Genomic DNA, 26,808 nt, shown 5'->3' with positions numbered 1-26,808 from the left:
ACACCGCCAGGAGAAAATTATGAACGCGATCTTACGGATCCTTCATACTGATCGACGTGATCCAAACGTGATTCAGTGTGATTACGGTGCAATGGTGCAGGAATGTCACAGCGCGGCAGTGTTGGATCTGGGGCGGTATGGTATTCAGCATACCGCGTTCTCGTACAAAAAATGAGTCAATGGACGGTAATATTGAGACGTCAAATATACAAATCCCAAGACAAACACGCGCAAAGGTGACAGCCTGGAAGATCGGCATGTTATGAGATTCATCCAAAGGCTTGGCGAGCGGTGGAGTCTGGCGCGGTGCCACCGCTCGCCCAAATCGACCAGCTCCGTTGGAGAGAAAAAAAAAATACAAACGGCCACCTGTCCTTTTTGTGTGGAATTTCAACTCGATCAAATCACAAAGGTGAGATAGGGGGGTAAGGACACAAAAGAGAAACGATGCGAGAAAGAGTTGATTCTTTCGGGGCCTAAAAAGAAGGTCAGATTCAATCATCGTGTGGTGGCGACATGGTGAGTTTCAATAGTTGGCTAAGGTTGGCTAAGATCCCTGGTCATATCCAGCGCTGGACACTGGAAGAAGGAAGAGATGGGTGGATGCAACGAATTTTTGTTCAGTTGCCTCCTGGTAAAAGCGGCGAGAGGATAGCGCGTCGCACAGGGAGTGACCGAGAACAGGCTTGGGTGATAATTGGACAGAGTCAGGAAGGATGGGATGGGGCCCGACTATCAGCTGCAGGAGCGCAGCGGACTGGACGCCCACTGGCTGCAACCGTGGCGCCGCGGAGGATAAAGCAAGGGCGGTAGGGCCAGTCACAAACAACAACTGCAGTGAGTGGGGCTGAGTCTTGACCAATAAATGGAATATCTTGAGTATAGCAAAGTTGATTGGTCAAGGGATCCACCTCGAGCCGCTAGAAGGGAGAAGCGAGAAGGGAGAATTCTCGCTGCTTTTACCGCCACCAGTCGGGCCCAGCCTCCCCTGACGCAGGCTGTGACTCAGCACTATATAAAGGCCCAACCTCCCACTCTCGCAAAACCTTTGGGATTTCCGTCTCGGTCTTGGCACTCCCTTATCTTCTTCCCGCCCTTCCTTCCCTATCCCCCGCAGATCTATACTCTGCTCTACTAATTACGTGATCTCTCTTATATCGAAGATCCTTCTCCGGGAAAGAAGCCTTTTTTTTTTTAATTTGTTCGCAAATTAAAATAAAGGTTCAGCAAGAAAGAGAAAAAAAGAAAAAAGTGCATTCCTAGGTACTTTCCAGTATCCAGGTCGTCGGGCTTACCTAAATCAAGAAGCTTGTCCTGCCCTAAGGTCCTGCTTCATCACTCTCATTCAGATCGCTTCGCAGATAGAACCCAAATCCCACTTTCAAAAAAAGCAGCGAAGGAAAAAAAAATACCCCATCCGCGAAGCAAAAAAAAAGTTCTTTTTTTTTGCGCTCTTCTGCTATAATTCACTTTATCTCCGCGATTCCTGTTGAAAACACTTCAGTGTGCTTTTCTTACCTTTGAACACAATCTGGGATTATATCTGCGATCTGGAGATTCGTGTTACCGTCACCTCGCGATCCAACAGTCTGTAGGGGGATACATTGAGTTGTCCATCTCCCACGAAGTTGGTAAGGCCTTTCTTCCCTACGCACCACTGTGATTCTGCCCGTCACCACCGCCTTCCTCGACACATCACCAGACCTCTGGTTACCTCACTGCCTCACTTCCTCACCTCGGTCTGTTGATCGCAACGCTAACCCTTGTCGCCTCGGCTTCAGTTGCTTGCTCTTCTATCCAACTGAACGTGATTCATCTCTCCTCGAATCCTCGTGTCTGAGAACTTGTGATAAAAATGGATTCACTCACCACCCATCCGTCCAACGCCACTCAGGCGCGTGCCTTCACCTCTGCCTCGTCGCTTTCCTTCCCCGGGGGTGCAGGCGATCTGACCCCTCCATCCTCTGTGAAAGAGATTCAGGGACAGCCCCTCGCTCAACCCGTACAGGATCAGCAACAGGTTGGAGGAAATGCCGTCAACGGCAATGGGGTGACTCCCGCTACTCCGGCCGCGACCCCGGGCGCAACGACTGGCGGCTCCGGTATCGTGCCGACCTTGCAGTGAGTATACTCTCTCTTGGTGTTTCGTTCTTGGAAGCGAGACATTGGCTGAACAAATTTGTCCCAAAAGAAACATCGTGGCTACTGTCAACCTTGACTGCCGCTTGGATCTCAAGACCATCGCGCTGCACGCTCGCAACGCCGAATACAACCCAAAGGTATATTCCACACCTCCCTGAGATTGTCTCTATCAGGGTACAGTGTGGCTGAACTGGTCTTTTTTTTCTTGCATAGCGTTTCGCCGCCGTGATCATGCGTATCCGTGAGCCCAAGACCACGGCGCTGATCTTTGCCTCGGGCAAGATGGTCGTCACCGGTGCCAAGTCAGAAGACGACTCGAAGCTAGCTTCCCGCAAGTACGCACGTATCATTCAAAAGCTTGGCTTCAATGCCAAGTTCACGGACTTCAAGATCCAAAACATCGTCGGTTCCTGCGATATCAAGTTCCCCATCCGTCTGGAGGGTCTGGCATCTCGCCATCACAATTTCAGTTCCTACGAACCCGAATTGTTCCCTGGTCTGATCTACCGTATGATGAAGCCTAAGATCGTGCTCCTCATCTTCGTTAGCGGTAAGATCGTCCTCACAGGCGCCAAAGTGCGTGAGGAGATCTACCAAGCCTTTGAGCTGATCTATCCTGTGCTCTCTGGTATGTCCCGCTATCTTGCTGGTTCTTGCGTGCTTTCACTAACAGCCTCACTAGATTTCCGCAAGGTTTAAAGACACGCTTAACAAGACAGATCATCTTTGCGTTTTCGCATTCCACCTCCATGTATTAACATCCTGACATTTTTCTTTCTCACCTCTTGCGGTCATCTTCGGCTGCCATTCGCTTGTCTTGGTTATCATAACCTCGGACTTGCTTCTGACTACCGTCTTTGATCTTCCCCCGGGGTTCATCCCCACTTTTTTTCCCTTTCATCACGATTTTTTATGCAAGCATAGTTGGGCGTTTTAGCGATTTGAATGATCCCCGGTTTGTCTCATCATTCGACTCTTTTACACTTAGATTGCTGCACACCGCAGTGAGGCGGTTTGTGCGCTGGTCGATGGCTGCCTCTTTTTTAATCCCTTTTCTTGTTCTTCAGCCATGCTCGCCGATGGGGCAACTCGTCGTGGGCCCAAAAAAAATTATGATGCGTCCGAGTCCTAGATTCCGTCGTTGTTCCGGCCGGTGGACTGGGAAATTGCGACGGCTTTTGCCGTCTAGCTTCGTTAGCTGAAATGAAGATCTATGAAAAAAACATTTCCTTGTTTCTACCTCCTTGTAGCAGCCGTAGTCGAGACGCTTGTGTCCAATCTCTCGATAGTAACCTTGGATTTTCATTAGTATACTGACCGAATACTAAGCATGGATATCCATGGATCATAAAATGAATAGTTGGTCAAAATTTGCATCTGCCACGACTCGGACTTGTTAAGATCGATCTTGGTATTTTCAAGTATATTCAGTTCAATTCGCATTTATACAGCCTAAGATCTATCTATTTTAATGCCAGAATGCATATCTTGTCCATTTACAACGCACTCTCCCGATAAGCCTTCCTCGTCTTCGCCAACTCCTCTTGCAAATTCGAGTTCCTTGCCCCAGATCGACTTCCATCGCCGTCGAAGAGGTCATCCATATTGGTTCCTGGAGCGGGTGTGTTTGCCTCCGTCCACTCCCACAGCTTCTGCAGTTCGGGGTCCAAATTTCCCTCCATGGCATCAACAACTTTGTCTCCAAGAACAGGGAAGAACTTGTAGGCGTGGCCGCTGCCACCGGTCGCGAGGAACAGTCCCTCGTAATCAGGGTGGTACGAAACAATAAAATCTCCATCAGGGCTGCCCAAAAGTAGATTAGCATCATGCACTCTGCCGGGCGGGTAATATGCTCCAATGAAAATACCACCCAAGGTCCCATATATGCAGATAGGAAGTACTCACGTATCAGTATACCAGCAAATCCTAGTATCAGCAAACGGCCTCTCCACGAAACGAGGAAGCAACTGCTTCAACGCTTCCCTAAACGCATCCTGACCCTCCAGCGGAACAGGACCACCGGTTTCAGGCAGACTAACCGACATCGTCTCCTTGGACGCACCGACTCCAGGAACAGGCACGGTAATCGGGTTCCGGTAACCATAAGCATGGCGCGCGATCTTGAGCAGATTGTCGCGCGGCGGGATGATAAACATGCCCGTAGCAAAGTTCAAGATGGTAGGCAAATTCTCCAGCTCGCGCTGCTCGGCATCACTAATTTTGATATACGCAATTGCCTGACCCGTCGCCACGGCTTTGCCGCGCAGATCAACAAGTCGGGGTGTCCATGCTCCAGTCGCCAAAACAACCAGGTCAGCCGTCAGTGTCGTTCCATTCGCCAACGCAACACCCTTTGCACGCGGCTTGCCTTTGCCTTTGCCAGCAGATGCGGATGCAGACGCAGACGCAGGCTCGTCAAAAAGTACCCGGTCAACATTTCCATGGATGAATTCAACCTTCCCATCCGCATCAAGCATCTGCTTCGCAAACGCCACACTTGCCCCGGCATCGGACCAGCCAGACCCCCAATTCACATACCCACCGGCAACATCCAAATCCTCCCCGTACGGCGGGACAACAGAGAGTACGTCCTTCTGGCTAGGCAGGAAGACAACATTATCGCCCTCGATCTGGCGCACGTTGTTGTAGCTCTTGCGCGCGTACTCCTTTGCACTGACGCTATCGGCCGGGTACACCAGCAGCAGGCCGTTCTGCGTGTACCGACCTTCACGACCCCAGGCCGTGCTGCGCCATTTCTGGATGGCTGCGGCCGCGAGCTTGGAGTACTCTGCGTTGGCGTAGTCTGCCCGCACAATCCGTGATGTGTCGACGGATGAGCCGTGCGGGTTTGGAATTGTCGGTGACGATTCCACCAGTGTGATCTGGGCTTGCGGGTGGCGCTGTCTCAATGAGAGAGCGGTAGACACTGATTCTTATTAGTGGGTGTCATTGTTGAAGAAAATGATGTAATTTCAATCAAGGGAAAGGGGTCAATGGGTTTGGCATTATTTTGGGGATGTTGGCCGGTTGGGGTAATAGGAAATAACGGGGGCGAGGCATGGATTTTCTGGGGTTCAGATTTTGTGGGAGAGATCGCGTGAGAAGTAGAGAAATAACTTCAACTTACGTCCGAAGACTCCTCCACCCACGATGAGGATACTTGGAGGGAGCGCCATTGCGATTGAGATACCGTGATTTCCAAGAGGATTTTGTTAAGGATCGTGGTCGAGGTTTCTGGTGGTTCCATCGCACTTGTTCCTATTTCTCGGCCCACTCAAACTGGGCTTGATAGCCCGATAACGGACTCTGAGGGTTTTTCGGCCTCGATCCGCCCCCGAGATCCATAGGATCCCCACGACTTGTCTGGCACCGATCAGTTGTGTATGAATTGTCATCAGTTAGAGAGAGAGATAGAGAGAGAGAAAACAAAGAGAGAGAGACATACTCTTAAGATCTTTCTTTCTGCCTGACTCGTTGGTCTACTTGGTTTCGACGCGCCTAGGGATTTTTCTTCACGAGGAGGCCTATTACCTCGAGGCCTCTTCCATAAAGAGTTGCTTTGAGTAGTGAGGCAGAAAGGAGTCCCCACTCCCCATTGACCTCGTGTCTACCCATACAATGGCTTCAATACCCTGCACAATGACCATGCATGCATCCCGATTAGCCAGAGTCTCCCTGCGAGCCTCCTGGCCCATGATACCCAGTCGAGGAGTCCAGAGCAAAGCTACGCGTCAAAAACGAACAAGGTAGACTTATAACTTCCCCTAATTGTCCATTTTATACCGCCGCGTATACTAACAGCATAGTCCTAATACTCCGCCGCCACGGAAACAATTCAATGCGGATATCCAGCGCTTTCAAGAACGCTACGCGAAGAAGGAATCTGCCGCCACGCCTCATGGAATCCCAATTCGAGTCCTCTCCTTCATGGGAGTTACTATTCTCGCAATCAGTACGTACACGGGGTATCTCTACACCTCGTATCAGCAGGAAGTACGCAAAGCGCAGGCGCTCGACATCCCCCGCGACGTCTCAGATCGGTACAATAGTACCGCGCCCACTTTCGACGCCGAGGTCGAACTCTCCGAGAAAGCCATGCGACTTGGGAAGAAACGCGCGGATCTCCTCCGTCTTGCGCGAGGGGATGTACTGGAGGTCAGTTGTGGCACGGGTCGGAATCTCGAGTACTACGATCTGAAGGAACGGCGCGGTATGGACGAGCAAGGACACGCCGCTGTCATCGGGTGTCGGTCTTTGACATTCGTGGATCTGAGTCCGCAGATGGTGAATATCACCAAGGAGAAGTTCGAGGCGGCGAATCCCGAGTTCAAGCGCGTCGCTTTCCGGGCTCAAGATGCTGCTGCCGTGACGGTCGAATCTCCCGTCAAGGGACAGAATTCTGGCTCCGCCAAGGAGAAAGCATACTACGATACTGTTGTTCAGACGATGGGTCTCTGCTCGATGCCGGATCCTGTGGGAACATTGCGGCATCTGGGCCAGATCACGGAGCCGGAGCATGGGCGCATTTTGCTGCTGGAGCATGGTCGCTCGCATTACGATTGGCTGAATCAGATCTTGGACAATCTTGCTCCTCTGCATGCGGATAAGCATGGGTGTTGGTGGAATCGGGATATCGGGGCTATTGTGAAGGAGAGTGGCCTAGAGGTTGTTGAGGAGAAGAGGTGGCATTTCGGAACGACGTGGAGATATGTTCTTCGTCCGAAGACTGATGCGACTCAATCTTAGCTGAGAGGAACTTGAACTGTATGATATGTCTTCATTAATTACGTGTATAGAAGGTTTGCAAATATATGTACCAAGGTCACGAACACAGCTGCCGAGATTTCAGTTGTAAAAATGGCGGTTTGGTACTATTACTTAGGTAGTAGTGGCACCAGTAGTACTTGTAGTGACATTCCAACTTGAAGGTTGAAAGTTGAGGTTCCGAACTTCATACCTAGGTATATACTAGTTCTAGTAGTATTCAAAATCATAAGTTCAAGCTGCCAGAGGACACTGGCAGTGGTAATAATAAAGGGAAAACTACTAGCAGTGCATCTAAAATCACATTGAGTAGTACTATTTAGAATCCTGAGGTTGCTAAGTATCTACACCAACTTGAAGTGACGAGGTCCTGAAAGGGAAGCCATGTACAACACAAGCGCAGGGCTGGCTGCAAAAAAAAACACGAAACAGATTGCACATGCCCAAAGCCCAATGAGCCCCTCGATTTAAGTTGACTGTACTCGCCTCGATGTTACAATCTCACGTCCGCGCAAGCTGTCGCAGAATGATTAGGGGCCAATGTGAAACCGACCCGGAGCGTGCGCAAACAGAACCGTTTCAACTCCTCCCTAAGAGTGAGCGTATGTGATGATTCCCGTCGTACTCTGCTGCCCCTATCGTATCCAAGTTCACTACTCCCGTACACAGTCATCCTGATGCTGAAAGAGGTGAGTAGAAGCGACACGACACGGTCTACCTTGCCAGATGTTGTTGAGTTGGCGTCATACATTGCGCAGATCCCATTGCTTTGTCGAGATCAGGCTGATTCTGATGACCCCGCTCGATAGATGGGCGGATGGATGCATCTCGGCTACAGACAAAGAATTTTTTTTTTTAAATTTTTTTTTTTGGGGATGTCTAACCTTACTTGCTCAGCTAGTGAGAGATTTTTTCTTCCCAGTTTTGAGACATTCGTGATGGAGGGTAGAGGAGGGGTTGAATGTTGGTCGTATTATTCTGCCGCGTCCGTCCCAATCTTACCCGAAGGACGATAGGTCGGGAGGCGGATGCGAAGCCCTTCCAATGTTTATCGAATGTTATATGCATGGTGCAGATCCCCTGCAGGGGTGTGTTCTATATGTCTTGAATCATGGTTCGGTTGGCCTGTCTACAGTATTTGGTTGCAGGGTGTGCAGCAGATTTCGGATCAGGAGTCCTGGAGGGTTATCATGCAAGGACTTGGATGCTTCGAGGTTTTTGGTACCTACATATGCACCGTTGGTAACTAGCTGTATATGTACATCTCGATCTGCCTTTTTGTAGACATGATAGAAGATAGCAGATGGTCAAAGTCTGGCTGGTATGGGCCTTCCTAGAAAATTACTACTAACCCACCTTTCCGAGTAATGTCATCGTGTCGGGCTAGTAGTTGCATATCTGCTTTGATCCAACCTTGATCGGTCTTAATTCCGAGGAAAGTATAGAGTACTCTGTACTCAGTGTAGACCTTTAACCCGGTCAGAGACTACGGATAGAGTTTACGCCCACATCTAGGCCATGCGATGCAGCCTGGCGGTCGGATCGCACAATTTAGATGTGGAGATGCGGAGATTTAGCAGCCGCTGCATCCTGCCCATACTTACATCTACGTCTGCGAGTATAGTTACATGCAAATTGTTCAATGTAGGTGGGGTCTACGGGGTTGTGGTCCTACGCAATCGAGTCAGTCACTGGTAACGGTTCTCAGTGCCATCCACCCGGGGCTTTGATCAGATAAATCGCCTCCCTTCGGCCGACGGATCGGGATGCTTTCGAACAATGGGCTGATGGAAGAAGGTAGATCCATGGTTGGGGTCGACACCTCCGCCTTATCGAGATCGTCGATGTCATTCCCAGGTGCAAGCGAAGGAATATTACCTAGCTAGGGTTTATTACCATGAGGGGCAAGGATATACTTTATGGAATGATGTTCCCCGATCCTGCGAGAGACCTGCATTTACTGCAATGCTCGCGCCCGCGCCCTTGCTGCTGCCAAGTAAACCAGGGGCATCAAACAAAATGATTAGATGAATACGTACGAAGGGAGAAAGCGATGATGTCCTGTTGACTTGGCTAACATGTCATGGGAAGTAGATACATAGTTTATTCGGCTTGATGGGCAGCGCTGAGGCCGCCAGTGGGGAGCCGCTAACAAGGCATCGTCGCAATTGGCATCATATCGACGTACGTCGGGAAAGGGAAGATCGACCATTTCATGGCATCATCACTTTTTGATCACTTTTAATGAACACAAAGTTGTAGCCCCTCATTCTGTGGAGAGTGTACAATACACATACAGTGGGAAGCAGCCTTGGAATTGATATGCAGTGCCGATTACTCCGTAATGGGCAAATTGTCGTGGAGACCGAGGAATATCATATTAAATCAGTTCGTAATGATCCGAATTCAAGGGGCAAATCTCTATAGCTCAGCTTGTGGTGCATCATCGGGTGGCGAGGCTCCCTCCCCCGGGGGCGCTACTGCGAGCATCCCGTATGGATTCTTTGGGATTAGCGGTATTTGAAATTACTTTAGTGTGTAATCTGCACTTCCGACCCCATCCATACACGCGCGGATGGGCTCTTTTCTTTAAGGGGGACCGGTGGACTGGGTGGGGACTTTCTTTTGTCCAAACGGCGACGCTAGGGATCTTTTCTGGGACCCGGTGTTTTCCTTCGGGTTGTTCGGAGGCAACAGAATAGCTCCAGAGAGCCGAGGAGGGAACGAGGCTTCAATCTACTCCGTACGGAGTACTGCGTACTGCCGAGGCCCTTCCCATGTCTCCCATCCGTACGGAGTACTCCATAGATACTCTAGAACTAGATTGATGCATGTCTGGACTGAATGTGCCGTGTCCAGCGGCCAGAGAGCAGCGGTCAGCGAACAAGTCAAGTCGACTGGTCACCCAGCAACCATCGAGAGATCGAATGCATAACTTGCGTTTCCCCGAACGCGAACGCTGCCGGTGCTTGCCTGGGACCAAATGACCATCCAATGGGGCGTGCGCAAGTTGATATTATCGTTCAGGGCGAAAGACGATGATTAGTCGATGATTAGTGGAGGTTGGATGTCTCGACGGAGTCAATATGGATCGAGAGAGGAGTCCACTGAACCATTTTGGGAGATGGGACACATGGTGTCTCCACACACCAGCATCGCTGGTTTTTCTTTTTGTCTTTCTCTTTGCCTTGCATCTCCACTCCTCTCACTCCACCGGTATGCCACTACGGCCGAGGATGGAATGGGCGGGCTGTGAATGGTATGGTATGAAAATCTGCTCCACTGACCGCCTGGCTGCATGTCGCATCCCTGCAGAGGACTGATTATCTTGGACCTGGCGGTGTAGAGATGGATTGAAAAAGTTAGAAAAGAGTAATGAACCGAAATCGGCAGAGTGGTAAAATATTGAAGTAGTAGTGGTAAGCAACAGTAGGAGTAGTATAGAGTAAATCGAAGGTTGAAACCGGAAGTTCTGTAGTGGCGAGCCATGGGCGAAAAGCATTCCAAGGAGGGAAAGGTAAGACAAACAGAAATTCATCTGTAGAGCCAATCAGCGGGACGGTGATTCCGATTCCTGTATGGTAATTACCGAAACTTTGAAATTGAAGAGCAAAAAAAAAAAAAGGGCGAAAAAATCGAGGAAGTCTCCACTATGAGAGATTCCTCAGAAGAGCAGAGTGGACTGGAAAGTGAGTTGAGTTGAGTTGAGAGTATCCGTACTCCGTAGCTTGTCGCATCTTTCCATAACCCTTTCTCTCTCTCTTCCTTCCCATCATCTCTCCCCCCCTTTCAACCTTTCATCTTTCAAAACTTTTCTAATTATCCTCTGTTTTATTATACTTTATTATTATTATCTTCTTTTTTTGTTTTGACTTTGTTTCCTGGTCCTTCCTTTATTCTTTCGCCCCCCCCCTCTTCTCTTCCTCCTTTGTTCTCCAAATATTCCCCCTCCTCTCCCCTCCCTCCAACCGGTCATCATTATGCCGTACAATACCCGTCGCAAATCACTCTCTCTTCCATCGTTAGGTATTCATCTCCCCAACTCATCGCGTCGTTCGCCCTCCTTTTCAAAAGGCGCTCATGCGACTGAGGATTTGCCTCCCGCGAAGAAAGTGAAGCGATCGCATACCTCATTATCTCCCGAGCCTTCTACCGAGCGGGAAACTGTTTTACGCGCCACCCGGAATGGTTTATTCGACCACACGCCACCTCCTTCACCCTTGGATCGCGGGGTTGCGCCTAAGATCGATACCGAAGGTATTAATGATGATATTGTTGTCGCCGTGATTCATCAGCTAGAGAAAACGGGCAATCGTCCCCATCTGGTTAAAGAACTGGCCGCGGTTCTTATTGCGCTGAATGCGACTGTCGCCAAGTACGTTCCCCTCTTGCAATCATTTGCAACCTCACCAGTCCATTCCTTCCAAATGCTAACAGAATCCTTCTAGTTCCGCCAACCCCGCTGCCCTCCTTTCCTCGCGCCTGGCCGCCTATATGAAGCGCTCATGGACCGCTCTCGCGCCGTGCCCCATGGCCAAGGAACTGATTAATATCCACCCACGTAAAGTGTACTACTACCTGACGACCTTCCCTCGTCAACCTATTCCGGAACCTTCCGACGAGCTGGTCTCGAGCGTCGACGGCAAGAACATTACACCTAGCGTCTCGAGCTTAGATCAAGACGAAGAGGATGTGATGGCGCGCCAACGGAGCCCCAGCCCGGAAGTGGACCTGTCCTCACCCGATTTCGAAGGAGAAGAGGCCGGTGATGCCGGTCGGGGATCTCCCTCTGATCAGTTCCCGGACCCATCCAGCCATACCCGCCTGATGCACTCGCACCGCGCGGCCTCTCCGCCCCTGGAGGGCGACGAGAAGGAATTCACTCAGACTGCTAGCGCTGTGCGGGAACGCGCATCCGAAGAGAAAGCTAGCCGCCAGGGTTCCGCCGAGAGGGGAATCTCCGTTCTCTCCGAGGGCCTCAGCAACATGGATGATGCGATGAGCATTTCGGAATCCGTCGTGAATGCCGGATCCGTGACGCCCTCGCTCCATGGTGAACGCATGTCCGAGGAGGAGTACAGTGATTACTTCTCCCACATGAATGCTGCGGATCAGGAATACCAGGACCTCGACGAGGCTGCTGCTGTTGCCTTGTTCGGAACCTCTCCTTCTCCCTCGCTCACCTCTATCGCATCATCAGTCTCGTCTGGCACGAGTGTTCTCACCGATGCTGGAGAAGAGCGGGCCGAGTCGCTCCCGGCCGCTCCGCAGATTAGTCTTCCGACCGACCCGGATGCCGCTCCCATCTCAACTCTCAAGCGATCTCTTGACATGTTGAACAGCGGTCTTCCGGATGTCGACCTGAAGATGTCTGATTTGACTGAGTCTCACGAGAAACTTAGTCTGGGTCCTCGGGCTATGGCCGCCATGGCCCCCGAGCCTATTCTGGATTCCTGGAGAGAGCTGCAGAACCCGGAGACCGTAGAGGTTGATGAGCTCGATGAGATGTTTGGCGAAATCTAAGCTTTCGTGCCATTCTCACGGTCTCCTCTCTGCGTCTCTCCATCTCCATGCTTCTATATTTCCCAACTTCTGTCACTCTCTCTCCACTCTCTCGGTCGGCCCTACAAGAGCCCACCGATATCGTTTATACCCTTTGATCTAACCCTTTCCCATCTACCTCCCTTGACCGCGTACATGTCGGCTGCCTTGTCTCCGCCGTGTTCTACTCCTTTCCTGCTAATTCTTTTCCCTGTATATATACATCTTGTTGATGGGTTTTTTATTTTCTCTCTTACTTTTACTCTTTTTTCTGGTCTCACCCTGGATGGGTAGAAGGGAGGATTTGGGATTGGGAACTGTTTATTTTGTGTGCTGTGATTTGTTTTACCATCAAAAGAAGGGCAAAAAAGCGATTGTCTATGTATGTTTTAGGCGTCATGCAAAACCATGGATCATTCTTTGATCGAAATCTTGTTTGATATTATCCACGCGTATTCCAGAGTCCATGGGACATCTCGGCAGCAATTCTGACTAAGCCGCTTCTCCATTTCTCCCCCCACCCGCCACCATCTTCGTAACCGCCTTATCGCCCTCTCCTCCTTGCGATCGCCTAGTACTTACAACCCTGCGAATCAAATTAGGTATCCAAATGGATCCCATGTCTCCCTAAACTACTACATCGGTAGCGACCGACTTCCATCCCGGCTGCTCGACCGAATTCGCACCCTCGGTCGCACAGGGATTCCCCTCCATTCTTTACTATCAATTCGGAACACCTACCTGCACCACGAGGAGCATACCGCAAAGATGACGATGGATGACCAGCCTCCAAACCAATCGAGGGAAGGACCTACATCGCAAAAGGAACTTCCGACTCAACTTCTCCGTCCTGACGATTCCCCTATTGCCGTCCCGAAGGCGGCTTCCGTCACAGATTCGGCTTCGACCTTGAAAACCTTGAAAGTCGGGTCCACTGGCCCTGCCAAGGTTGCCATCCCTCGTTCGCGATCCGGTATCGCCCCTCGATATGGCCGCCGCGTTCCCCGGGCTTGCGAATCATGCAGATCGCGCAAAACGAAGTGTAGTGGTGATACACCAGTTTGTCGACAATGTCGTGAACTGCGCATTTCGTGCCAGTACCCCGTCGGGTGGAAGGAAAAGACAAAAAGGTTTGTCGTTTCACTGTTCTTTCGTATGCGCACGATGAATTTGGATTCCCTCGTGCTGGCTTGCATATTGGTTACTGATACATTTCTAATTTATAGACAAGTCGAATCGCTCTCCGAGAAAGCGGTCGATTATGAAAATTTACTGAAGGATCTAGGGATGTTGGTCGAGACTAAGACTGCAGATCGTATCCGAAGCTTGCTGGACAAGGTGTGTCACTTGAGAACCTGGAGAGAAAATACTCGCATTGCTCATTACATCTAACATGTTCGCAGTATGGTAACAACGAAAACGAGTCGTCTTCAAACGCTAGCGCACCATCCCATTCAGTTACCCCACAGGACGAAAATGGGGACGCCGACGATCTTAGTTCACCCTCATCTATTGGCTCACTTGAGGCCATTGACCGCGTAGAGGAGGATTTGAACCGGACCGAACAATCACGAGCTACCGGGTTTATGAGCAAAAGTTCAGAGGTCACTTGGATGCAACGACTTCAGCGCGAGGCGGAAAATCGTTCCAGGGGACTGGCAGGTTCATTGGAGCCAGGACAAAGCAAACGACAAGACGATGATCTCGCCCTTCATGCTGTGAGCTACCACTTAGACGACATTGACGTTTCTGTTCCTGAATCGGTGGATATCTACGCTATGCCATCCCGGGACCTGGCCGATAAACTCTTTGACGACTATCTCCGTACCGTGCATCCCTTCTTCCCTATGATCAATCGCCCTCTCTTCAGTGCTCAATATCGAACTTTCTTCGACAGTTCTGCCCGACCTGGGGATAAATGGCTCGCTATACTGAACATGATATTTGCTATCGCTGCCCAGCATGCCCATCTAATTCAAGCGCCATGGCAAGGGGATGACAAAGACCATTTGGTGTACTTGACTCGAGCCAGGATTCTCAGTATGAATGGAGATGTCTTGTTTAGCCATCCCGATCTTCAGCAGGTTCAAGTGGAGGGTCTTATTGCATTCTATCTCCTTTCATCAGATCAGATCAATCGGTATTTGAACCTACGCGACCAAGCATTATGCTCTTTCCATACTAATAATGACCTAGAGCGTGGAGAATTTCCGCGTTGGCGGTGCGATCTGCCATTACTCTTGGCATCAACATGAAGAGTACCAGTCCAACAACCCCAAATATCTCCAAAGAGGCCCGATACCGAGTTTGGTGGTGCTTGTACACCTTCGAGCACATGTTAGGCATCATGACAGGTCGGGCTACCTGTATCTTGGATGGAATTTGCACCACACCTCTACCCCTTCCTTTCACAGAGGAACAATTACAGGAACCCGAAGCAGCTGAATTACTCAACAACTCTCATCTTCGCGATGACCGAATCAACAAGGTAATGGCCAGTGTATGGGTTCGTCATATGCCACTCAACCCAAACGGCGGCAAAGAGGCCACCCACAAGTCTCGCGAGCGTGACAATTTGTGGGTGAAGGGCTTAGCTTTCAATTTCGGCCTTTGTCATCTCTACTACTGTGATTTGGCAGTCGTCACCCAGGAAATTGTAAACAAGGTGTATTCGACAGACTGTGTGATGGTGCCTTGGGCGCATATTGAGAATCGCATCGGTGAACTTCGGTCTCGAATTGACCTGTGGTTGACAGGTATCCCATCTAGTCTTGATTTCACTCAGAAAACTGATGATGGACCTGAACAACTCCGTAGCAAGCTCGCCCTGGCCTTTCACTTTTATAGTGCGCGGATCACACTGGGCCGCCCATGCCTATGCCGACGAGATGCTCAAAAGAAAGATCCAGCAGAAAAGTCATCTTTTAGCCATGATATGGCCATGTTGACACTGAATTCTGCAATGCAAATGTTGGACCTCATCCCAGATGAGCCAAGTGCCGTTCAGCTTTACGAGATCGCTCCCTGGTGGTGTATTCTCCATTACCTCATGCAGGCTGCAACCGTGTTACTATTGGAACTGTCATTTGGTAGTGTCCACATGCCAGAAGGAGAGCAGCAATTCATAGCGCAGTCCAAGAAATCTATTCGATGGCTCTACGCTATGTCTGAACACAGCGTCGCCTCCCGACGAGCTTGGCAACTCTGCGACATCTGCCTGCGCCGTCTCGCCTCTGGCATGCACTTCGATATTTCCGACATACCTTCAAACACCTACCAACCCGCACCCACATCCACCCTTGATTCCACGGATGTCTCTCAGCCCGACAACTTCACAGGAACAGGCTCGCAAAACATGTGGGGTCCCCACCTGGAAGACCTTTCATTGACAAACCAGTTCAACCAGCCGTTCCAGTTGGGAGGTGATCACTATAATTACCCAGCGTTCTCGGATCTTCCGGACGCGGACCCCATTAGCTCTGTTTCAGCAGATGGGCAGATCGTCGATGATCTGTACTTCCCCTACGATCCCATTAGTGGCGAGTTCATCCGGTCTTTCTTCCCTCACAATAACGAGGATGATCGCTGGGAGCAAAGCTGAGGTAATGCTATCAGCTTTCCGTCTACGAAAATGCCTTTTACGAGTCGAAGCAAACGAAATTATTATCCCTCTATCATGTGTTTAATTTTCCACCTTTCTCTGCATCCACAACGTCTATCTCCATCTCTTCCCAAGGGTTGGCATTCATACGCTCGCCTCTTGTCTTGTGTCTTCCCCCTTTGGATTTCTTTTGATTCTTTGGCATTTGGAAAGCAGGCATACCTTGTAACTTTGAACTTCTATTATTTCTCTCTCCTCCCCACACTACTTCTTCTTCCCTATTCTCTGTTATTTTTACTATCATGGCTCTTACTATTATTGATTCATTGCCATACACGCTCTAGACCAGGGTGTCATCATCGGACGGGTGCGGGATTGAACAGGCGTGTGCTTTGCAATTTATCTGGTTCAGGTTCTGGTTTGGGACTACGGATCAAAAGGAGGAACCGGAGGCGTTCGTCTTTTGTCATTTACTTTTTGGGCAATGGTTCTTTGATTTTGGAGTTCGGGGTGGCCTTCCAAGGTTTATCCTAATTTGATTACGGCATTTCTTTCATCTGGCGATATACTTCCAGTTTTCAAATGACAAGACAGGTCTCGCATTTGAAGACTACCTATCTTCCTCTCAAATTTCAAGTGTATATTCAAAAAATGAATTTTGCTCCATCTATTTGTTTTATGCAAGGATATCAAGAACATTCGTGGTGGTACATGACAACCAGATGCAGAGGGGTATATACATTTCTGGTGAAGTAGAACATAGTTATAATGTACAGAGCGCCTGATCTCAGGTGCTGGCTTTTTCTAAGGCGGGGTTGTTCTCAATCGGATTGGTTCGAGCAGATTTGGCTTCAGCTGGTTGGACTTTGGCCGGTCGAGCCTGTGCCTTTGGTAGACTTGGCGAAGTTTTCGAAGATTCCTTCTTGGTTTTGACAGGCCTGGTCTGAGCCTTATCTCTAACAGGTAGGTGGGATTTCATCCAGGGTTCGTCCTGAATCTCTTTCGCCCGACTAGGGGGGTGGAAGGACTCGTTGCCAAGAATGCCCCGGAAACGCATGCGTGCCATATACCCCGGTAGTTCCAGTTCAATAGAGTTCTCCTCCATGTTTTCCTGGATGAATTTGCCGACACAGAAGTCAAGGATGGCCTCCGGTTCTGTGGCGGGCGGGATAGCGCTTGAATCTAGTCCGCCATTGAGTGTTGAGCTTCGGGGATCGTTCTGCCAAGGTTCGACAAGCGAGTGCGGCGTGACAAGAGGAGACGCACGAGAAGGCGAAGCTGGAAGGAAGGGAGGAGTCTGGTTGGCGTTGGCATGAGCCGCATCAAGTTCATACTCCCTATAAGCAGCCTGCGCGAGGATGCGGAAGGTGCTCACGTTCGGGATGACCAATTTTGTTTGACGATATTCATGCCATTGAGCATTAAAGCCGCGGTCCCCAGAGACTTTGTAATGATTTCGCTCAGCGGCGGTTTGCAAACGTACAACACCACCGGCCTTTGTACGAACTTGAGCAGGGGCTTGTACGTCTAGGCAACATTCATCGAACAGTTTCTTGCCTGCCTTACTGCCATGCACATCCACCACAGCAGATAGGATGTCGTGGAAGGCGTTGATGGGAACCTGAAGAATTTTGTCCCGGGGCGAGGCGTGATCTGTGTTGGCCTGCTTGAGAATATCCGCCAATGGACCAGGCAGAATATCAAATAACGACCAGATGCGCTTTAGCACTAGTTGTTGGAATTTGCTTACGCGCTCGCTCTTACTGGGCGACGTAGAGAAGTCTCCCTGGAAGAGACGAATAAGAACGTTAGATGCCCTAGCGAGGCTCTCTTGTTCCTTTTCTGCTGACTGAAACCCGCTTGCCAGCTTGCGCTGAATGGATCCGTCGAGCCTGAGAATTTTGGCTGCTAGTGCGCTGATGTTGCTGAAGCCCCATGATTTTGCCCTGTAGTCGCGCATGAACTCTAGCGTGAGAAGTGCTCGATCCCATGACTCCATTGAGACGTGCAAGTTGATCACAGCTTTCAGCGTATTAGAACCTAGTGGTGGACTAAGCGCTGCGATAACTTTATCAGAGAGCTCTTTGTTTTGCGTGGCAGCGGCGAAGCGAAGAATCGACGGCGCGAGGGCTTGGTCGCCGTATGAAGCTTGGGCGATCGGAGGACCATCAATATCGTTGTTGAAGAGCAACCAATTTCCAAAGTCAAACGCCCGACAATTTGTAACTAGATCGAGCAGCTCGGCCATAGTCACACTCTGTATTTGCGAAAGAGATGATTCTCCCAAACTTGACTCAAGTTGTCGAGACTCAAAGAACGAGGGGCCTGAAGAATCATACTGATTGAACTTCTCGAAGAACTCTTTGATATGGTATGACTTGCTTGCGTCAACGATGCTTTGAAGCCGAGAATAACCAGAGAATGCCGTCGCGGCTTGCATTGTGCGTGCAGAGTCCCTGACGTTATACTCGATGAGGCCGGATATGGCAGCGGTTTCATCGTATATTTGTGCTTTCGTAATGTCATTGAGTCGTGTGTCTGTAGGGATAGGCTGTCCCCCCCCAAGGTGGAACAACGTTTTGAGTAGATCGCAGGACCTTTTCGAATGCAATTGGGTCCTTATCGGGAATGAGACCACCCGACTCTATCATCCGATTAAAGTTCCAATTGGTTAACCTGTTAGTCAGTTTGAGTTCATCCTTTGTCGCAGCAGGCTCAAGAAGCTGGGTGAGAGAGGTTGCGAGGTCGAGTAATTCCGGAGATGACATGCCGGTGGTTCCAACAGAGACAAAAGTCTTGTTATGCAACATGTCGCGTAAAGAGGCAACGACTTCAGTGCTAATAGTCTGCCTTCCTAGACCGTTGAATGGAGGTCGGTCGTTATTTTTGAACTGACGGGGCGGCTCATCATTGTCTGGGTGGCGCCAAGATTCCTCTTTACTGATATCGGTCTGCCGGACAGTATCGAGAGAACGGACGAGCGGCGCCCAGCTTGCAACTTTCCATGCCCGGTCATCGGTTCGTTTGGTCATATCCCTCAACAGGTAAGCGCCCTGTTTGGAGAATCCATTCTCGACACAGCACCAGAGAATAAGTTCCAGCCAGATCTCTGGGCCAAGCTCCCGGAATCCCACATTGAAGGGAAGAAATGGTGGCTCCTCTCCAGCTTCGGTAGCGGTATTTGCGAGGGTAGCTTCATGTTCAAGCCATGCTGCGTCTGAAAGAACAGTCATAATGTGAGTCGACAAAAGATTTAGTCCCGGAGGCCGGAATGAAATTTGATCCGGGTCCGCAGGCTGATACTGGTAAACCTTGTCAGAAATCAGTCCCAAGTGATGCAAACGAGCAAGGATACGGAACACGCATGACATTGCGAATTTGGACTCGGCCGCAGGGCGGTCTGCAGCTGACAACACCAATGATCCCAGATTGAGTAGCACCGACCCCAATAGTCTCTGGCCAAAGTTCTCCACAGCAGGCCTTCTCGTGGCGACGTTGAGATCAAGATTGGAGGCAGGTAATTGGACCTGTTTAAGTTCAGAGTTGGATAATTTAAGAAATGATAGAGAATCCAACGAAAGGCCTGCTTCTGCTAGGGACCACTCAAAATTGGGGGCAAGATTCTTGACTCCGATGAAGGGGACAAGTAACTCATACGTATCGATCAACTCGTTCAATAGTGCGTGCACGGTAGACCATTGTTTCAGCTCAAATCCAAGATGTACTAGGAGATCCATTTCCCTCCATGTCTTTGCCAGCCACAGATAGCTCATCAGAGCATGGCCTCGGTCGAGATCTTTGGCATGTTGAGTGATTGATTTGACCGAAGTTGTAGGCTGCTGTCTCTCTTGTGGTGATTTCAAACATGACACAAGGCACGGGATCCAAACATCTGGATTACGATTCTTGAGACTGACAGGAGATTTCGATAAATCGGTGTAGTTGCAGATGAACTTGTATTCATCGAGTGTCAACGGGCGCCTGGTTTGAGAAGAGGATCGGGAATAGGCGCGAGAAAGGGAAGGACACGGAAGTGCAATCGGACGGGAAGTATTAGGCCCACGGCCAAGTCGAAAGAGACGGCCGGGGCGCAAGGACCTTATCATGACACGGCGGCGAGCCTGAAAGGCGCAAGCGAATGGATCACGGTATCGGTGGGCGCGAGGGTGGTGTGGCACATTTCGATCCAATTAAGAGTTGCGCATGTGGACGGGATTTCAATTCGCTTCCTCCCTCTGCTCCGAACGCAGAATTATTCGAATCCGTCCTCAAAGTTGACAGGAGGGTGTTATTGAATGATCATGAGGCAGAAGGAGTTCCGCGGAAATTTGGTGCTTTGATGAGTCAGCGGAGATATTTTATAGCCAATCAAGACGCGCCGATTTACTTCGAGCTTCTTTTCCCCAATCCACGGGATTTGAGAGATTTGCAAATTAATACATCCTAATTCAAACTATTAAAATTGTTGAGGCTTGAGGGGAGGACACCGATCGAAAAAAAAAAATTAAGAAAAATTGATATATTTATCAATAGAGGCTCGGGCAAACTTTGAAAGCGACACCATTCAACTGATACCTACTAGTAATGCACTAACAATATTCAGCAGGAAAAATATTGATATACGTTTACACAAAAAGGAGAAGAAGAAAAAATAAGCACAAATTGTTTGCTTCGTAAGATTGTGTAGTAATTCATTGTCTAGCTGAGCCAGCAGCCACAGGAGTACACAACCTTAGCCTATCTTACAAGGGGCAGCGAAAATGCCACAAACGAGTGCAAATATTGCATACGGACTTTAGACCTGGGCAGGGCGGATCTGGCGAGCGTGGAAACGCTTGAAGCCCTGACCCTCGCTCTGACCCTCGCTCTGGCTTTCGCTCTGGCCTTCACCCTGGCCACCGGCACTTGGGACAGAGGATCCAGTAGGGGCGGGGATGGGGGCGCTGGCAAAGCTCGACTGGCCGCCGAAGTCACCACCAAAACCACCGCCAGTGGTGCCAGAGGGAACACTGGAGGGAGCACCAGTAGGAGCAGGAGCGTTATTGCTGTTGTAACCAGAGCCACGGCCGCTGCTACCAATGCGGCTGACACCCCCGAAAGAGCTGTCAGACGAACCGCTAGGTTCGGCACCACCAGAAGGCGAAGAACCGGATGGGATGGTGCCAGAAGGCCGCTGGCCACCACCCTCCACACCCCCAGAAGGCTGGGAGTCGGAAGGTCCGCTTCCATGGTGACCATGGTGACCATGATGGCCTCCAGCAGCACCGCTGGGGAAAGCACCGCCAAAGCCACCGCTGGGGGAAGCACCGCTGGGGAAAGCACCAGTTGGGAAAGTACCGGTGGGCTCAACACCGCTCGAGGGCTTGGCAGTAGGTGTAGCCTCTGCCTGGTTGTCACCGCCGAACTATAGGGAAAGTTAGAACCGAATATCAAAAGAGGGTATAGTTAGAAGAGGATACGTACCACGCGAGGCATGTTCCAGGCCATGGCATTGGGGGCCAGGCAGAGGGCAGTGGTAACACCGAGAACAAGGTTGAATCTCATTTTGAAGAAAAAAAGATGGTAGATCTTGGTTTGATAGGAATAAAAGTTGGAATGAAAAGGATTGTAAAGAGTGGATAACTGGAGTCACTCAGTGACGGAGTATCTCGAGTTGGTAGAAAAGAAGGTAAGCGCGCAGCACTGTGATCAAAAAATCACCATGGTGGTCTCAAGTGTCTTTATATATAAATTTCCATGGGTACATGGGGATTGGAGATATGACAGGCCTGGCGCGACATCCGAGACGGCAGGATGTGATGTCTGTTTGGCGGAATTCCCGAGTATATTGACACAATGCCGCCACTAGGTGCACTCGAGACATCTAGGCCAGGGGTCCAGGGTTGGGAACTGTGGGGATCAGGACTCAAAGGCTGTACCTGGAGGACTCCTTCCATGGCCATCTGTCAAATCCAGAGCGATCTTCAGCGAGAAGACGGCCGAGCCCTACCAGGCCGCCAGCGCATTGGTGCAATGTGAAGGAGCCGATGCAGGGGTTAATCGGAGAGTAAAGGGCGATGTGCCAGGGATTCTGAAGCATATGGCGCGACAGACGACATTGCTGGGATACTGGCAGCCGGGTTGGACACGGCATTAGTCCGGGAGTGGGAGGCAAATGTGAAACAAGGTATGCTGCTGCTTCCCCACCTGAGCTTACACGTCCTCTTGTCGATCAGCCCGCCATCTGCTTCAGGTTAAAAAACGGCGTCGAAATTTGGGCTAATGCAAGTTTGTCATTGGATGGCACAGAGTAAATGGTGCAGCGAGCACACCAGATGCCGCCAACAAGTTTGGCTCTCTAACCCTGTCGCGAACCCTTTCTACAGCAGGTACGGGATACATACTCACTAATAGGCTAAAAGGAATAGAGTAAAAAACGCCACTGGTCTCAGGCTAACGACCTACTACCGTTTGGCCCATAGGGCATTGCGCGTCCTTCTGTTGGGAAGAGTATCATCCTTATTGCTTGGGGTATTGTACACGGCATAAGCTTTGAAAAAAAAGGGGACAGATATGAAGAGAGAAAGAACAACAACAATAAGGGCTCAATTAACATGACACCAAACGACAACCAACCCGGCCAAATTCGTCACTCGTGGATATTCATAGCTCTTCCTCAACGGCTAGGACGTCTCCTCCAAGCTCCTGCTCAACCTCATCAACAACAAAGCTCTCGTAATCTTCTAGACCTTTCTGAACGTGCACCTTGAACCGGATGACGTCGTTGAGCATTGTCTCAACGTTGGTATGCAGTTCCTCCCGGAGTGAATTTGCCCGGAGGGTCAGTTGTTCATACTCGATGTTGGTGTTCATCTCGCGTTGCTCCATTAGCTGCACACTATCACTAAGGGTTGCACGCATCTTGGCCAATTCTTTCTCCATCTTCTCAATCTGGGCATCAGATGCCAATTTCTGAGTGGTAGTGATTTCCTTGGTGCGTTCAAACTCTTCTTCGGCTGCACGCCGTCGGTGCTCCAGAGCCTCAACTTCGCTTCTCTTTTCATCCATCGCCTCCTTAATATTATCGAGTAGATTGCGACGCTCCAGGTCCTCGTCAACACCACGCTTTCGTCGTTCATTGATCTCCTTCCGAAGAGACTGAAGGCTATTGCGAATCGAGCCACGAAGATCCAGATTCAGGAGATGAGCGGGGTGGTAGCCGGTAAAAGGATCGGCCAACAACCGGTCACCATCTGAAGAGATACGGTTGGACGCACCGCCGATCTGGCTGGCAGAGAAATTATTTTCATTAACATTGAGAGTGAGCTCATAGTCTTCGCCTTTAGCATTTTCAGCTGACTGCGGAATCAGACTATTTTGATAACCCAAGGTGTTGTATGTTTTCACGATGTGCTCAAGGTCTTCCAGTTTCTGGCTAGCCTCTGCTTCCTTCGCCATCACACGAGCGTGGGTCTCTTCTAAACGGGCCATGGTATCATCGAGGCTCTTCTGAAGGCGTTCTCGCTCTGTGTTCATTCGGTCGATATCCTGGATAGTTATACCCTGGCGGTCAACACTGGCCTGAAGCTCGGCACGTTCAGTCTCCGCTGTATGTAGCTCCACGTCCGTTTTCTGGATTTCGCTGTCAAGGAAATTATTGCGTGTTTCGTACTTGTCGATCTTTCCCTGTACATTTTGGTTGTAGTCTTCAAATTTGCGTTTGTCATCTTCCAAGATTCTGAAGTGTTTGTCCAGCTTGGCCAGATCAGGCGCATTCTTCTCCAACTCGTCTATCTGCTCACGGAGAGCCTGGTTTTCGGTTTCCAAAGCCTCCATCTCCTGTACATAACGTTCATTACCACGGGCAAACTCCTGCGACATGTTCTCAATGTGAGGAACCAGTCGCTGTTCTGCGGTTTCATCATCCTCATCCTCACCTCCCTGTAACCAGTCGTGATAGGCTCCAGTAAGGAAGCGGAAGATAATGCGATCGCCGATAATATCAAGACCTGCCTCAGCACACGCTTCGTCGTACTCTCCTTCATGGTAGCGGTCCATCATCTGAGCCAGTTGCATCAGCCAGTGTAGCATACCAAGGAAAGTAGACCAATTTTGGCCACCAACGGCGGCAATCTGTGATTTTGTGATGCCCTTTTCGTAGGGATAGCGCAGTTGCTTGAGGATCGGAGGAACCTCCGCATCCATAGCCTTTTGGAACTTGTAGCCCGGATCAATACGATGATAGAGCCACTGGAAGATATAGTTGAAGTCTTTTTGGGTTGGCGAGCGAAGGGTGTTCTGGCCCAGGGAGTGTTTCATTTCCAACTCGAACTTGTTGTTGGTCAAGTACTCCAACAGTTCCTGTCCAATACGAGCTTGGAAGGACCGGTCCCTGAGCGGTCGTGGGTCTCTTGGGACTCCGGCTGCTGAGGGTACTTGTGTAAAGAATGACTGATGTGACATAGGTCCGGCCATTGAGGGCCGTGAAAAGACACTGCTTCTGCGCTGCATGTTCTGCGGCGTGGGGGCAGACGGCAGAGATCCGGGCGCATAGCTCTGGCGACCAGCGCTGACGCCATGGAACATATTACTTGAGACAGATCGGCGAACAGATGAAAGACCGGCATCTGCGCCGTATGGACCGCCAGAAGATGCGCGCATGAAGTTCGGTTGCTGGGGTCGGCTTGCCGAGTTCAGCAGGGAATTCCGAGTGTGTCCAGACGTAAATGGGGGGTTGTTGAATCCAATAGAACTGGTGCGTTTCATGGCCGATGCGGGCTGGGGAATAGACGAATAATTCTGAACACTACCAAGCGTCTTCGACCGAATGTCAGTGAGCAAACCAAGTTGCGACATGCATGAGAAATTACGTACCTCGCGGGGACGCTTGATACTAAACAATCCAGTATCTTGCGACATGGTGAGAAAAAAAGAAGCCGCGATGGCGGTAGAGTGATCTATTTCTCAAGAAGAAATAAGGATGAGTGGTCGGTTCAAATCTCTGAATACCAAGTTCAAACGCGCACAAACACCTCTAGGAGGGGAACTTGTTATCGTGCAGCAGGGTTGGGCGGGAATCTTTGGTCAAATGTAAACAAGAGCGGGTTGCAACCAGAAACAGTAGGCGGTCATGTAATCCGGAACAATAGAAACTCCTCATCCGACTGTCACGAGACTTCGGTCTGGGGAAACTGCCAGTCTTGGCGGTCGTGAGTTCCGAGGTCCACGGCGATTGCCGATGACGGCCGTTCCCCGTTCCCCCATTCCCCTGCATCGAGTCGGCCTTCTCTTCTACACTCTCTCACTGCGGTCGACACTCCCTCATCATGGCTCCCCGCGAGGAGCTTATTACGTCTGCTGTAAGAATATCTGAGAACTATTACTGGGTGGTTTTATCTTGATCACTAATCGAATCCTATAGGTGACTTGTATGACAGACTACACCAATCCCCGGATATGGCGACCTAGGCGCTAACCCGATCAACAGTTCTCCAAGACCCATCCGTGGCTTCATCGCCTATTGAGAAACGAGTCGCATTTCTACAATCCAAAAACTTGACACAAGAGGAAGTCGATCTCGCTCTGTCGCGTGTCGGCGAGGACCCGGCTGCAGCTGCTGCCGCAGCCGCAGCGGCTACCGGTGCTGCACCATCGTCACAAAGTTACCCTTCACAACAGGTCGCTTATCGACCCCCACCACAATCACCTCAAGGATATGGCTATCCTCCATATGGTCAATGGCAACCGCCTCCAGAGTATGTCCAACCCCGCTCGGCTTTCCTCCAAACCCCGCATACTGATCGCATTCCAGGCCTCCTAAGCGAGACTGGAGAGACTTGTTCATCATGGCGACTGTAATGGGTGGAGTTGGATATGGGTTATACTTCGTTGGCAAGGTGCGCGCATGTGTTTTTCTTTCGGCCTGGGTTAATATGCTAATAGTTCTTCACTAGCGATACATTGCTCCGCTCATTGCTCCTCCCACTCCTCCTCAGCTGGAGCAAGATAAAGAGAATATTGACGAGCAGTTCTCGCGTGCATTTGGCTTGATCGATCAGCTTTCTACCGATACCGCAGCTCTCAAGGCTGCCGAAGACGCTCGCACCGAGCGTCTGGACGCAGCTCTCAAGGATGTGGAAAACCTCGTTTCAGACCTGAAGACATCTTCGCGCCGCCGAGATGACGAGACTCGCCGGATTAGCGATGAAGTGAAGTCGTTGAAGGATGCGATTCCCAAGGCCCTTGAAGGCGCTCGGGAAGGCAATGAGAACCGATTGAAGGAGCTCGGGACCGAGCTGAAGAGCTTAAAGGTCTTGTTGGGCAATCGCCTGGGTAGTGCTAGTGCTGCTCCCGCTGCTGGACGGACTGTTGGCAGCTCGACCCCGATCCCTAGCCCAAACCCGACTCCGGCACCTCCCCCACGGGCGGCTACAGAGGATGCCCCTGCTAGTACTCCGTCGCTGAATGCCCTGCAGCCCACCGTGACTCCGGCTGAACAAGAGCCTACTCCTGCTCCAGCCACCCCAGCCACTGCTCCGGCTCCCCAGAACTCGGACAGTCCCCTCTCGAAGTTAGGCCGATCCGCCTCCATTCCGGCCTGGCAGATGGCGGCTTCCAACCGCTCCAAGAGCTCCACCCAGTCAAGCCCAGCACCTGCCAGTGACAAGCCGGCTGACTCGATCAATGATCAGACTGCGCCCCCCTAGTTAAGTGGGTGGCTGAGTAGACGGAACGGAACCTTGTATATCTCTTCGCTTAGATGTATTTATCAAATATTTTCT

General features: G+C 50.5%; 9 protein-coding genes across 9 annotated transcripts; 5 read left to right on the top strand and 4 right to left on the bottom strand.

Annotated features, from left to right (window-relative positions):
* Nucleotides 1-1,855: 1,855 nt before the first annotated feature.
* Nucleotides 1,856-2,841, top strand: N7533_007096 (TBP family protein; the record flags this gene model as incomplete). The annotated part of the gene is made up of 4 exons (XM_057103746.1): nucleotides 1,856-2,121; nucleotides 2,192-2,279; nucleotides 2,356-2,770; nucleotides 2,825-2,841. The coding sequence occupies 4 exons, from the start codon at nucleotides 1,856-1,858 to the stop codon at nucleotides 2,839-2,841; spliced, it is 786 nt and encodes a 261-aa protein (XP_056958703.1).
* A 797-nt stretch (nucleotides 2,842-3,638) lies between these two features.
* On the bottom strand, nucleotides 3,639-5,318 carry N7533_007095 (NAD(P)/FAD-dependent oxidoreductase; the record flags this gene model as incomplete). Its single annotated transcript, XM_057103745.1, has 3 exons — nucleotides 3,639-3,945; nucleotides 4,048-5,068; nucleotides 5,270-5,318. The coding sequence occupies 3 exons, from the start codon at nucleotides 5,316-5,318 to the stop codon at nucleotides 3,639-3,641; spliced, it is 1,377 nt and encodes a 458-aa protein (XP_056958702.1).
* A 463-nt stretch (nucleotides 5,319-5,781) lies between these two features.
* N7533_007094 (class I SAM-dependent methyltransferase) lies at nucleotides 5,782-6,888 on the top strand (the record flags this gene model as incomplete). The annotated part of the gene is made up of 2 exons (XM_057103744.1): nucleotides 5,782-5,888; nucleotides 5,949-6,888. 2 exons carry the CDS (start codon nucleotides 5,782-5,784, stop codon nucleotides 6,886-6,888), a joined length of 1,047 nt encoding a protein of 348 aa, XP_056958701.1.
* Nucleotides 6,889-10,886: 3,998 nt separating this feature from the next.
* On the top strand, nucleotides 10,887-12,429 carry N7533_007093 (uncharacterized protein; the record flags this gene model as incomplete). The annotated part of the gene is made up of 2 exons (XM_057103743.1): nucleotides 10,887-11,281; nucleotides 11,355-12,429. The coding sequence occupies 2 exons, from the start codon at nucleotides 10,887-10,889 to the stop codon at nucleotides 12,427-12,429; spliced, it is 1,470 nt and encodes a 489-aa protein (XP_056958700.1).
* Nucleotides 12,430-13,215: 786 nt separating this feature from the next.
* On the top strand, nucleotides 13,216-16,048 carry N7533_007092 (Zn(II)2Cys6 transcription factor; the record flags this gene model as incomplete). The annotated part of the gene is made up of 4 exons (XM_057103742.1): nucleotides 13,216-13,577; nucleotides 13,674-13,785; nucleotides 13,851-14,587; nucleotides 14,644-16,048. 4 exons carry the CDS (start codon nucleotides 13,216-13,218, stop codon nucleotides 16,046-16,048), a joined length of 2,616 nt encoding a protein of 871 aa, XP_056958699.1.
* Nucleotides 16,049-16,835: 787 nt separating this feature from the next.
* N7533_007091 (uncharacterized protein) lies at nucleotides 16,836-20,154 on the bottom strand (the record flags this gene model as incomplete). Its single annotated transcript, XM_057103741.1, has 2 exons — nucleotides 16,836-18,599; nucleotides 18,646-20,154. 2 exons carry the CDS (start codon nucleotides 20,152-20,154, stop codon nucleotides 16,836-16,838), a joined length of 3,273 nt encoding a protein of 1,090 aa, XP_056958698.1.
* A 689-nt stretch (nucleotides 20,155-20,843) lies between these two features.
* On the bottom strand, nucleotides 20,844-21,592 carry N7533_007090 (uncharacterized protein; the record flags this gene model as incomplete). The annotated part of the gene is made up of 2 exons (XM_057103740.1): nucleotides 20,844-21,452; nucleotides 21,512-21,592. The coding sequence occupies 2 exons, from the start codon at nucleotides 21,590-21,592 to the stop codon at nucleotides 20,844-20,846; spliced, it is 690 nt and encodes a 229-aa protein (XP_056958697.1).
* A 1,098-nt stretch (nucleotides 21,593-22,690) lies between these two features.
* Nucleotides 22,691-24,946, bottom strand: N7533_007089 (kinetochore-associated Ndc80 complex subunit NDC80; the record flags this gene model as incomplete). Its single annotated transcript, XM_057103739.1, has 2 exons — nucleotides 22,691-24,844; nucleotides 24,902-24,946. The coding sequence occupies 2 exons, from the start codon at nucleotides 24,944-24,946 to the stop codon at nucleotides 22,691-22,693; spliced, it is 2,199 nt and encodes a 732-aa protein (XP_056958696.1).
* Nucleotides 24,947-25,353: 407 nt separating this feature from the next.
* On the top strand, nucleotides 25,354-26,733 carry pex14 (putative peroxisomal membrane anchor protein (Pex14); the record flags this gene model as incomplete). Its single annotated transcript, XM_057103738.1, has 5 exons — nucleotides 25,354-25,386; nucleotides 25,449-25,455; nucleotides 25,515-25,782; nucleotides 25,839-25,923; nucleotides 25,981-26,733. The coding sequence occupies 5 exons, from the start codon at nucleotides 25,354-25,356 to the stop codon at nucleotides 26,731-26,733; spliced, it is 1,146 nt and encodes a 381-aa protein (XP_056958695.1).
* Between the last annotated feature and the right edge of the window lie 75 nt (nucleotides 26,734-26,808).

This window comes from Penicillium manginii (genome assembly GCF_028828005.1).
Source record: "Penicillium manginii strain IBT 31320 chromosome Unknown utg000005l:1.0-5665137.0:1.0-5668048.0, whole genome shotgun sequence".
Classification (NCBI taxonomy): domain Eukaryota; kingdom Fungi; phylum Ascomycota; class Eurotiomycetes; order Eurotiales; family Aspergillaceae; genus Penicillium; species Penicillium manginii.
This window is presented reverse-complemented; position numbering and strand designations above follow the sequence as displayed.